Source organism: Corvus brachyrhynchos, unplaced genomic scaffold (assembly GCF_000691975.1).
Source record: "Corvus brachyrhynchos isolate BGI_N302 unplaced genomic scaffold, ASM69197v1 scaffold595, whole genome shotgun sequence".
NCBI lineage: Eukaryota > Metazoa > Chordata > Aves > Passeriformes > Corvidae > Corvus > Corvus brachyrhynchos.
In genome coordinates, this window is record NW_008238373.1 from 1,465,271 (window position 1) to 1,478,637 (window position 13,367).

The following is a 13,367-nucleotide window of genomic DNA, read 5'->3' on the forward strand; positions in this document are numbered from 1 at the left end:
GTTAGAAATAACTGAGACTTATTCTTCACATTCTCATTCTTGTTCTAGGAAGATGTAGAAGAGAGATTGGTTTGCCTGAAGAGCATATTTGGTTAACCATGAGACAGTTAATGGTGATGCTGAAGTGAAACTGAAGAATTCATATTTCTGAGCTCTTATGTCAGTCTTTATGGAAATACAGGTGAACATGACTTCAACAGCTTAATTGCAGTTTATGATTTTGGGTTTTATTTCCTACCAAAAGCTACACTAGAATTATATTTTTTTTTGTGCTACAGAATCTTGATTTTTCAGACAGAGAGTGTGGTAAACTCTACAGCTGCAGAATTAAAAATACCCCAGGCTTTAGTATGGTTTGTTATTTGATTCTGGTACTTTACTAGTTATTCCTGTGCTCTTTTATAAAACATTTGGAGTACATCCTTCAGGAAAGTATGCATAGTTCTTTTAACATGTTTTGTTAGGTAACAAACTGTCTTTTTTTTTCCTGTCTAGTTTTAATACCAGTTTTTTCAGCTGCTCTCTCCCTACCTACAGGTACACCCTTGGAAGTCTATCTGCACAGGGTGAATTCTACCTCTCTTATGCCATGCCTTCTGTAACATTTATAACTCTTCCCTTAAGTCAGATAAATGAAGGCTGCTTACAGCATGACAGATAACTGTGAGTCCGAACACAATTTCAGCATAACTTTACCTGTGTCAGACTGTTCTTATGCCCTTGATTATATAATGTGGTATATCTTCAACAGATTAATGCCTGTAAGCAAAGAGGAATCTTTGACACAAGTGAGTCTGTTCATCAGAGTGGTTTGTTCCATGGCATGGCTCCAAGCACCCTGAACACAAAGCCTGATATGCTTTCCAGTAGGACTTTGGACTCACTGAAATTTGTGAGTATACATAGGTGCTGGTGAGTTAGAATAAATAAAAATATGAATTCAAGTTTGATAAAGGAAAATGGCCTTGAAGACCTGTGACGTATGCTCAGGTTTAATTGAGACAGATTCTACTCCCAAGTATTACTGCCAGGTGTGTCTGGCTGTAAAAAGACAGCTAAAATTGAGTTGTAAGAATAGGTTTTTTTTTTTTTCTGTTTTGAATTTTATCTTTAGCAATGTTGAGAACTTAAAAGTAGAAGAATGATTGCATGAAATTCTCCCTGAAATAGAGAGAGAATCAGATATTTTATTTCAGGCTTAGTGCACTCCATGCAACACTACGATGACTAACAGCACTCTTCCTGGAAAACATTATTTGGCCAAAATGCTTGTGTGATGCATTATTTAGAGGTAGGAGAATTTGCTGAGCAGAGACATTTGCATCAGCATGAATATTTGACTTTGGTTTGAAACCATTTTTAATTTTTACTGGTGATGGGATTAGATATGATCATCTGACTCATCACTGGGCCCTCTCCCACTTTTCAGAAGATAACTACAGGCCAGTTATCCAGTTCTGATGAGCTCATGAAACAGTTCTCCCTGCACCACAAAACACATTCCAGCACTTCATAATAAACGGCATATGCTGCCAGATGGTAAAAATGTGAAGCTTCTTCAAATGTTTAAATAGTTTAAAATGTATGCTGTCTCCTTTCTCCCTTATTTTGCTCCTCCCTTCAGGTTCTTGCTCACTTCTTTCCCACACCTTCCCCCATACTTTCATGACTTCACTCTCAAGCATCAATTCTTCTTTTCCCACCCCTTCACCCAGCTGCTTCTATTGCTCCTTCAGCTCTAATTCCATTCTCTGCTTCTTTCTTTTTGTCTCTCTTTTTGCCGCTCTCCTTATTTTAAAGCTTTAAATTATTTCCTACATTTTTAATCTGATAATTTTCTTCCAATTTGTCTTTATAAGGTTCTTCATGACTTGTCAGTTCAGAGAGAAATTAGAGGGGTGAAATTAACACTTGGCACCTTCCTCAGGTGTCCAGTGGCACTTAAATCATAACAAAAGTTCATCAGTTTTTGCTTTCTGCTTATGAAGATGATGTAACATATTTATTGCTAAAATCAAAGCAGTTCTGTACCTTAATATGGATGACATATGTGTTTTTCAGAAAAAGATCTGAAAGGCTAAAAGACCACTCCTTGAAATGTATCTTTCTCAGACTCTTTGGTCTGCCCCGTTTGTACTTCCATACCAAGTAAAAGCAGTTCTGATGATGGGAGACAAGGTCACTTCCAAATTTCAAGAGACCTAAAATACATTTTCTTTGTTTTGAATGAAGTTCTCATTCTGTTTGGTTTTCCCTGATTATATTTTTTGCAAAATACTGCACATCACTCAGATCTGTTTTCTCATCTCCCCTCCATAAATCCTCTGTTTTCATACATTTGATGCAGTGCATGCAAACTCTTACCAATCTAAAGTACCCATCTTGGTGTCAGCCTTGCAAATCTTTGGGTGTTTTGGGAAATACGAGTTACACTTTATGTGAGGAGTACTTGGAAACACAGAAGAAAACCCATTTAATTCAATAGGGAGTGTATCACATCTCTTTTTTTAGATATGATTAGGGTGCAGTGAGGAAAAAAATGCCTCGAAGATAATGTCTATCAATGTTCTAGTGTTGTTTTATGCAGCCACTGTCTCTTGTGAATATTTGTTTTCGATTTCATATTAATTGGTAAATATGCATTTGTTCAGTGTTTTCTTACCACTTTGGAGCATGATTTGCTTCCTCCATCCTTACACAGCCATCTCAGTCTCACAAATAAAGACCTAAGTCTAGCTCAACTTTTATTCATCAAACATAAGTTATGACAAGAAATATTGTTTCATTTCAGCTCACTCAAATGGTTCAAAATTGTTGAATAATCCAGACTAGTTTGCAGTGATTTAATACGGCTTTGAACCTTAACAATGATGTAGGTAAACCCAAAATATTTTAGACTTTTTCCAGACTGCCTTTATGTTTCTGCATAACAGAAATGTGAAGTCTTTTTCCTTTCATTTCACGACTGAAAATATGTTTGAAATCTTGTCTCTTTCTTCATGGGACAGAAAAAGTCTTGGTCTGGCTCTTCCAGCAACTGATGGGTTTTCTGTTTAATTTCATTGCATATGTAAGAGTTTGGATTTTTAAGTAGACTTGAATAGGAGCTGGGATCTTTTAGTGTGAATGAAAATGACCTGATTCTCCTTGTTTCTACCTTCATATCTAGTGTCCCATCTCCTTAGCCAAATGAAGGTTGTGTGAAACCCTGATTGAAACAAGATGTTCTTTTGAGAACATTATATGTTCCAGAGTTATAAATTTAGGACTACTGGATTTTTGCCTGAGAAAACCTAGACAGACATGCAGGTGGATGTGTTGTAGAGTACACATGATGTAAAAAAGTTTCTTAGGGATCCAACCACTATATATGCTCAGTCAACCCAGCTGCTGGACCGCACTCAGTGGGTGGAATGATGCTGGAGTTGCTAGAATGCTGCAGGCCACGGCTGGGACTCTTCTTAGTTTACTATATTTGTGCAGTTGATTTAGTGCCTTCAGATTCTCTTTACGGTCAATGCGGATAAACAGATACTTTGTGGGATTTGCTTTTTTCCAGCCAAATGTAGATGTTCTCTTTAGCAGAGGGAAATCACACCCTAGAGAAGAGTGTTGGGCTAAAAAGAGAGCTCAGAAGGATTGGCTTACAGGCAGATGCCTGCATTGCCTGATGAAATCCATTTAGATGTCAGCAAATCCCACATAAGTGTATTCCCTCATAAGAGAGGGCCAAAAGCTTTGCAGTCTTTTTACCCTCACTGCTTTTTCCAGGTCCAGCCTAAACCCAGTTTTGTCCTGCTGTTTGTAGCTGAACTTGTTTGAGGCAGGAACTTGTTTGAGGCTCTTATTGCTCAATAATATTGCTCCTCCTCTGACATGAGGAGCCAGAGAATAAGCCTGTCATCAGAATGAAGTGTTTTTCATATGAGAGATGTATTTCAAAGCTTAGAGAATCTGTAGCTTCCTGAACAAGTCCTTCACAGAGTCTGTTTGCAGAATAAAATAAACCACTTGCCTCAGGCTTTAGTTACATGATATCAGAAATACAGAAACACTGGGGAAAAAAAAAGGCAAAAGAAGGGGTGAACAAAGTCACTCGAGCACTGCAGTGTAGAGGGGAGCCTTGCAGAGGAGTGAAGCAAGTGCTGTCTCTTTTTTCTAGAGGTGTTTTTAAAGAACTGAAGAAAGATAAGTCTTTCGTGATGATAGTCCTCAAACTGTTAATGGGCTGTTGAAATAGCTCAAGGCTGATGATGGGAAGGATAGACTTTTTTTCCTTTGACAGCTGAAAAAATTGTTCTTTTTTCTTTACAGACCTGTGCAACAATAAGTATTGAACTAAATAGTGTGATAAGACTGTAGACAGAATGATTTTAAGTTGGTCTTGATTTTGGAAAGGAGTGGGTGATGAAAATCCCATTTTCCAATTGAATTTTAGCTCAGAGGTTGAAGAGTAGATTGTATCTAACAAAATAAAAACCAAACCTAGAATTGAGGTTTTTATATCCTATCAGAGGGTGTAAACTTTTTAAAAGCACATTGCTGTTGTCGACAGCTGTATAGTCTGTTGTCAAAGGAGTTGACAAAACCTAACAGGACCTGCAAGGCTACCTTCCCTCCTTTAGAACAATGACACAATACCCTGCTTCACTTAAAGATTTGTGGAACTGCACCAATGGTTGAAATAATCTCTACAGATGATTTCAAGAAATGAAATGTAGATGAATAAAACTTGTCCAAGCTTTGGCAAGACAGAGGTTGGAAAATCAATCTGCAATATAGAGAAAATGTCTGTGAGGTCAGTGAAACTCAGGTAAGATATGAACCCTAACATTATGTCTAAGGATGTTTGAGGTAGGATTATACCTGGAAGGCCCTGTGCAGGTTCTCTGTGTCCTACCTCACTGCTTTCTGTGCCATTTCACAGGGAAAAACACTGTCCTGTGTCTGGTTGTGACAAAGACAGCCTAAATAAGATGAACTGTGACATTGGCTAAACTTTGAACCAAATGTGAGGCAGCAAAGTTTAGTTTGAGACTAGTAGCATTCTAAAGGCTCTAAGCCATGCTCTGTCAACTTTAGAAATGCAATTTACACCAGTTTGCTTTTCAGGGGAGGGGATATTTTATGCACAGATCTCTGAATCTTATGCAATTGAGGCTTTTTCTGATATTAGTACTCATATTACCCCCAGCATTTCTTCATATCTCATGCTTTAATTGAGGGACAGTTTGGCAAAATGGTCTCTAGTTTAATATTGCTACCCAAAAAAAGTTTTAAAGTGTTTGTATTTTCTAGTTTCCTTCTGAACCTTTGTAACAGGTAGCTTGTAGCTGGCAAAGAAAATTTGTATAGCCCATTTCCTTCAGTCACTGACTGGTTGGACAGAGATGTGTGAGATATGAAAGTTGCCTGGGTTTGTATCTGGGAGATGATACTAACTGTGTGGTAGCAGTTTACCCTGTCTGTATATTTTTCATAAGGAATTTGATCTTGTCAAGATTTGTGCATTAATTTTCCTTCTTCAGAGAAGGTACCTTGAGATTAAAGGCAGCTTTTTTAGCAAAAGGGTCATTATTATTATATGTTTAAATCCTGTATTAAAGGTGTGTATTTATGGCAGTAAAAGTATGTCTTGAATACTCATTAAGCATCGTAGTGTGAAAGCATTTTCCTAACCACAAAGTATCAGAGCAGCTGGCAGATCCACAGAATTGCTTGCTGACTTGTTTAGGCTGAGCTGACACTGACCCTCACCTCAAGTCCTCATCATCCATCCTGTCTCTTGCTGGCATAGTGCTTAATCACATCATGCCACTTCCTTTGTTATGTGGGCTGTGTCTCAGAAAAAGAATTCCGACATATCTAAATGGCTTTTTCAGCTGTTCAATCAATTTTTTTATTAAGTGAAATAAAAATATTAAAAATAAATGTTTGGCAAGATGGAGGATGCCAAGGGAACACCTTTTGCTTCTGGTGGCTCCTTGTCAGGGACATTTCCGTCAGGAGTCATTAACTTACGATTGTTAGGCTAAGTTAATGATACTTAGCTGTACAGATAATCATTGAGCCTTTATAGAAACTGGTGAAATACATCAAGAATAGAATTCTTTTGCCCTTATATCTGAGAAATGTTTAATATCTTTGGAGATTTTCCACAATATGAAACAAAATGGAGACTAAATCTCAAATGGAATTTGTTTTATAGGTGAAACTCCTCAAGGAAGCGGAACAACTTCAGGGCAGGGTTGTTCTTTGTGAGATTGTAAAGCAAGATATGAGAACTGCTTGACGAGCTTGTTTTTTTTAAGGGTTTCAAGATACATGAGTCTCTTTTGCTTATGAAGTGAAATCTAAAATGCTGCTGAGGGGAACTCAGTTATACTCTGAAAACTGAAGATAATGGGCAGCCTGCCTGCTCTTACTGTGCAGCATTTACTGTGTTTCTAACTTGTTATTGTTGTATCAGATGACATGGTGTCATTTTCAGAGTGGCATCCTGGGCTTTGGGGAACTTTCTGGTGACTGGAAGATAAAACAATACTTTTTTTTTTTTAATGTTCAAAATACACCTTATGCCATAAAATATCAGAAACAGAAAATAGTCTCTCTCAGATTCTGAAGACCTGTAGCTCATTCTTTCTCTGTAATGCCACATACATTGTGGAAGAAAATCATAAAGGAGGTAGAGGAGAAGAATATCTTATTAACTCACATGTATGACCTGAAAGGAAAACCATCTTTAGCACCTCAAACCACAATCTTACTCTTTTTGCATGTGACAAAAGAATTTTTTGAATGACTGGATAAAGTCAAATCCTGCCTTTTGATAACTTCTTTTAAATGAAATTTGCTGGGTCATAGTTATCCCTTGAGATTGCCTATGCTCAAGAATTGTACCACTTTGTTTATACATGTTGTGTTGGTTTTATAAAGCTAAATAGCAGAATTATCATGGGAGGAGAGTTGACACTTTTTTGTGATGCAGTCTTATTTCACTAACATTTCAGGTGGTAATGATACCACTTTTTTATAACTATCAAGTTTAGTCTCAACACTGATATTCTTACAGTTGTGACTGTAAGGCCTCAAGATTCTTAAACTGCCAGTAAAAGCTGAACATATCTTGCTATTTTCTTGAAACAGGCTGTATTGGAGTGCTGTCTTGACTGTCACCTAGCCTTCTGACAGCATTTATTTATTTATAGTACCACTTTTTATTTTTTTTCTGTGACAATAATTCTTGACTATCAAATCACTGTTTGAGTGTGAGTAAATCCTTGCAGTTCTTCTGTGCATTAATTTTGTCCTGGTCATTACTTTTAGGTGGCTACCTAAAATAGGTTTAGATGGATACTGTCTGGAGAAGGACTTGGGCAAGAAGGTTTCTTTTCTGGGGTAAGCAGCATTGGTCCCTTGGGAGAACCCCCTGGCGGTGTCCTTGTAGGAGTGGCTGTGGACTGCAGCTGAAACTTGGTTTGATGAGACAAAATGCTTCTCTCAGTCAGGTATGGTACAAAGCTTTGAGTGACAAGGTCCCCACACAGGGTAGTAGGGGGTAATGAGAAGAGACCTGTGCAACAGAATAATTGGTGTTGTCCCCATCACACACACTTTAGGGCCATTATTTCAGCCAGCCTCTTGTCTGGTCCCATGGTGCAGTGGATAATTAGGAGCATACTTCTGTGTTTACCTTGGTGTGGAAAGAATTCAGCTGATGTCCTGTGAGAAGACTGCTTCATAATGCGAGGTCTCCACAGCTAAGTGGAAAGCTTGCCTTGGAAATAGATTTGTCATCTAAACTGGTGCACTAATGTAGAAGAGTTCACAGGAAAGCTAATCACCCTGTTAGGAAATGCCAGCAAGAAGCACTTCACACTAGATATCTAGCCCTTGGGTATGGTACATACCATGTGATCTCCACAGCCATGGATTCACTGGGGGCATTGAAGGTCAGATTCTTGGCATCCTAACAGTTTTGCTCCTACAAATTTCCAGCTAAAAAATAATATGAAGTTGCATTTTGTATCTGAATGTAATTTATTTTCATATTTTATGAAACATTATTATATTTATGTTAGTAGTGATATTTTATTCTTCCAAAGAAATGTTTTTCAGTTCAAGTTCCCTAGGTTCTTAATGACAGTACTTGGAATTGCTAAAGTATGAATACCATCCAGAAGTGAAGCCTTTTAAAACCATACTTAATAAGAATCTTTCTGGAATAAAAGATGGTTCTCCTTTTGTAGAATGTTGAAATTTTAAGCATATCTGTTAAGGAAAAATTATTCTTTGAAAAACAATAGAAAACTGAATAACTCTAAATGAATTTAGGAAATTTTTAAATTAACAATTGCAAAGGGTTCTTTATTCAATGCATTTCTGTAACTTTTTCTGATGAGTGCTGCTACTGAACAGGAAGATTCTGTGAGTGATTTTCTGTTGTCTTTGCATTTTTTGCTATTTCTTTTTTATTACTCCAAGCTATCTTTGGGCAATTGCAACTGCAAATTGTCTTTTTAAAGACAAGTTTCATCCTTATACAAGAAATAAACTTTTTAAGTAAGAACAAACATTCACTGGAATGGCCTCCCCAGGAACATGGTGGAGTCCCTGGGACTAGAGGTTTTCAAGATGTGACTGGACAGGGTGATGAATAATCTCATTTTAAGGTTCCCTTCCCTAGGAAAGTTTGGCCTGGAGGATTTCTTGAAGCCTCCTCTAATCTGAGCCGTTCTCTGGTTCTGAAGTTTACTGTCAGTTATTTTGTAGTTGATTTAATGGAATCTCTGTATATTCTGTAGTTGCTTGAGTAGCAGTTAGCTAGAGTTCAAAATTTTCCATCAGACTTAAATACTAGGAACTGATGCATATAAAACTTTATGTAGGCTTAGACAGTTTTGTAGTTACAAACACTTTCACTGAGCAATTGGTGTATTTTTCTTAAGTGTAAATCTTTATTTTCTTGCTCCTTACACTGAGTAATAGCTGTGTCCTCCTCTTGCTCCCTCGTGTAGCTTAGTCATCCAGGATGGCTCTCTGCAAGGTGAATGTTTCAAAGAGCTGTTGGTGGCTATTAATGTATGGTCTGGGAAGCCGTAATTTGTGGTGTTTTTTAACTGTCTGTTTTGAGGTTGGTTTTTTTTTCTGTAAAAGATTCACCTGTCTTTCAGATATATCATATTTGAAGAATATGAGGAAGGCAAAAAGCCTTCTGTTGTGACAGTGTTTTGGTGGAGAGTGAATGTAATTTTTCTTAACTTCTACACATTAACTTCTTCCAGCTATTAATCTTCCTTCATGAGAAGTTTCTCTTAGATGTGTAAAAATGCTTCCACTACTTTGTGCTGTTTTAAATCATGCTGAGGTAATTAGGATATAAAATGGTTGTTCCTCTGTCACCGTGACCTAGACAGTAAAAAACCAGTATGTACTTGCCATTAGTTCTGCAGGATAATGCATTTTTCAAGAAAGAAATGGAACTGGAGAATGAAAAAGGGTTCAAACAAGGCTACCAAAAGTGTTTCAGAGCTCTGTCTTCACTACAAAACCAGCATGGCTTATTTTAGGAGAGTTAGAAAGCAACTTAGAGGTGATATTTAAAAAGTATATTTAGTATGTGTCATTTTCCCTTACCATACTCTCATCTTAATGCACAATTGCTTCAGTTGATTGTAACTGTTTTGGATCTTGTGGTGGCCTTTTCTAGGAAAATGGAAAGACAGTGGCTTCTCCTGCTTCTGTCTTCTGATATGTGAATGTAATGGTATCTGATAAAATGAAATATTAGAAAGCATAGGACAAGATCATTTCAAAAATTAAATCTTAATGCAAGTATAAGGTAAACCTAATTGGGATTCTGAGTTTCTGCCTGAAAATCAAATGAAGGGAGGTGATGGAAAGGACTTTCAAACCAGCAATGAATGCGTAGAGGAGACATCTAAAAGGATAATGTTAGAAATATTTGAAATCTGTCTTTAAAATATGAAGCCTAGTATGTGTTTTCTAAAAGTTTTGTTTTGTAAGTATTGTTACTGGCTTCTTTTTTACTGCTCCCTTCTTCCACTATTCATAGTCCAAATTGCCTAGAATGGTACCGAAAACCTAGATCTGAGCTTTGTCACTTGCAGCATATTTCTACTACTCAAGAAGAGCAGTTCAGGGGGTTTAGGTTACAGATCTCCTGGGCCCAGTCTGCAACTAAGCAGGGTTGTAAGCTTCTGAGAGTGGAATGATTGATTTTTGTGCCTGTGGGAAAAGGAAAGTTTCTTATTCCTGAATATATTGGTGAGTTCAGATTGCAGGGGTTTTCATGCATAAGAAGGACTGTGTTTTTCATTATTTTGGGTGGGGTTTGGTATTTCAATTATATTTATATTATATATTTATACTCTTTTTAATCAATTTCTAGTCAGAGATTCTTTTCTCTTTCCTAGAAACACTGAAATGTAATGTTTCTAAATTTTAGCATTCTCCGTGTGCTACAGTTGCTCAGTGACATTATCCAGTTAGCAGCCAAGGGTTCCTGAGGTTCTGAGTCACAGTTCTGCAGTAGGGTGCCAAAATCCTTACTAGACTTCCCAAGCATGCCTGATTGCAAGCTGAGGCTCCTGGGACTTCTAGACTGCCAACTCTGTGACAGAAGCTCTGGCATAACTTTCTTTCCTGTATCTGGCAAACCGTGGGTGCTGGTGTCCTCTGTTAGACACACCTGGCACACTTTTCCACAACCCATAAATCTTAGTTTTGAATATCCCATGGCATGAACAGTCTGCTTGGTATATATGCCCTACATCTACAGATTTCTTTATTTTACCTGCAGCCTTTTGTGGTGTCAAGAATTTTATAGAATGTCTTGGAGGAAGTCTTCTGGCAGGAGAAGACCTACCTCTATGTCCTCATTGTTCTGCAGGAGATAATAGGTGTTAGAGAGTACTCTTTTAAATTAATGCTTTTTTTGGGATGCCAGGTACATTTTGAATTTCATAGTTAAAACATAGAATGCTATTCCTGGAATTGTAAAAGCATTTTTTTCCTCAAAAAAAATCCCCCAAAATTTGGATTGAGGTTTGGATTTTCAGAAAAAAAAGACTGGAATAAAGTACTCATAAATATCAATTTCATGCTCGACTACCTCTTTTGAAAAACTCCCCCTAATAAAACAATAGTATCTGATTAATATATATGTTTTTCAAATATCAAATGTAAGGAAGCAAATTCATATACATGAAGAAGTTCAGAAATCTGAATAAAAAATATTTTAGCAGAAGTAACGAGGAAATTCCAGGAAAAAAAAAGTTAAGAATTTCTATTATTTATTCACTTCTATCACTCTGACAGTACTTGTTATTACATATCTAATATGATTTTTATGCCTTACAAAACAGCTACTATTCTGATGATGTTTGAACAAGTTTTCTGAAAGCACTCAGTATTAACTTAAGACTGACAATAAATGTTTCAGAATAACAAACATGGAACTTCAAGTAAGAGCATTATATATTATGGCTGTTTGACTAGCAGAAAAGTAAAAAAACCCTGTCTTTCATAATGGCAAATCAATAAAACATGGTAGTTTAGGTAATGGAGATATTTGGATTTCATTTTTCAGTCAGGCTTATATTGTAATGGAGCAAAATGACTTGGATCTAGCATCTGTCCTAGAAATTTTTCTGCCCATGCACGCCAGCAGTCAAAATGCCTGTGCTCATTTCTGTGTATTTGTGGGTGGAGAGAAGCTAGCAAGGAAAGTCTTCAAAGCGATGTCTGCATTTTTTGTTTTGCTGCTGTTATATAAAAGGCCAAAATAATATTATGAGATCATCTGAAATCTTAAATATGCAAATATGGGTAACTGTTACCTAACACTTGCTTTTTATTTTCCTGTGCTCACTTGTTAGGTTCAGGGATTCTCTTTTGTAGAAGAACGCCAATTTCTAGGTGTTTGCTATAAGCAGCACATTTAGATTCTGTTTATTTTTAATGAAATAATGCAAGTGTGAGTTTGTGCATTTCTGTAGCTCAGTGGACCTCATTACTCTTATATTTACTTGATTAAATAAAACATTGAGTTCTCCATAAATTTTGCCTATACCCAATGTGTCAGTGGGGTTTCTGGCATCACTAATCAGTCAGGTAATTTATGCTGGTGATGTCAAAACCCAGACAATAAAAATAACATACAGAGGTGAATTTGATTAATTAAGTTTATTGAATTGCTGATTTGAAATGTTTAATTGTATCTGACTGTTATACTGCTTCAAAATATGGAACAGGAAGAGTCTTTCAATATGCCTGGAGAGCACCTACTGCCTTGATAAAAAACTGCTTGGAAGAGATGTTGTTTGCCCAGGAGTGCTACAGGAATTCTAGGGGGAAATAGCTGTGTTACTCCTGGTGATGTGCAACTTTTAATTTAAAATTGTCTTGGTGCCTAGGATTAGAGGATGGTAAACACAAGGCCAGTGTTTAGAGAAGACTTGATATGAAATCTAAAGTACTGCAACCCTGTAAGTCTCTGTTCTATATAATATAGTAGAAATTACTTTAGAATAGACTTTGTGAACTGGTGGATAAATATGATATAGATACAGTAGATATACTTGGGAAGTTTCAGCATGGGTTTTGTGAAAATTACTCTCGCATAACCATTGTTTTGGAGTTCTCTGAAGGATTTGGCTCATTGTTGATGAGGGTGACCTGAATGATGTGCTGCACTTGGACATCCCATACCTAGTGACAGAATCTGGTTTCATAAACCAGAGGCTTTTGTGAAAACAAGGCAGTCAAGACCCAAGAAAGAACATCTTTCCTTTGATAAAAAAATCAGTGGAAAGCCAAAAACTGAGGATAGCAATAAATTATTTGGTTTAGTGATGAAAGGAGGGAGAGAAGACTTACAGGGGTTTGGTCTGAATTCTGAACTGTTCAGTATATTTATAAATGACCTGAAAAAGGGGATAGTGCAATGGCAAGCTATTATGGCAATAGGGCTATGGCTTAACTGTGAGGAATGGCAGAGGTATCTTAAAACATAGTCTGACTGGTTAAAGAAAAGGCAGGTAAAATTCAAGTAAATAAATATTGGGATCTCTTTTCTTCCATTAATTCATATATTACATGATGGTTTCCAAGTTGGTCCTTGCTACACAGTGAGTTACTTTCTAACAAGGAGAAACACCAATCTGTCATTACAGATATAGTCATGGAAGCATCAACTTAATGCTAAATAGCAGTCAAAGAAGGAAATAAAATGCTAGTAGTCATTAGGAAGAGAATGGAGAGCAAAGCAGAACATCAGTGAGTGCGGTGTTGCAGAAATATATGGTTTGTCAGCATTCTGAATTCTGTGCAGGTTTCTGCTCTTA

The 13,367-nt window shown here is 36.9% G+C and overlaps 1 protein-coding gene across 12 annotated transcripts in view; it reads left to right on the top strand.

Moving 5' to 3' along the window:
- The window catches only part of RGS7 (regulator of G-protein signaling 7), a 240,100-nt gene that overhangs the window by 40,126 nt on the left and 186,607 nt on the right, over positions 1-13,367 (top strand). Inside the window, exon 1 of one of the 12 annotated variants that reach the window (XM_017736394.1) lies at positions 155-181. The exons of 10 other annotated variants lie outside the window; for them this stretch is intronic. In XM_017736394.1, coding sequence (XP_017591883.1) covers positions 158-181 — 24 coding nt within the window. In that variant the 5' untranslated portion in view covers positions 155-157. Of the gene's footprint in view, positions 1-154; positions 182-791; positions 893-13,367 lie in introns of those variants that run through there. One more of the 12 variants, XM_017736392.1, reaches the window with a different exon arrangement.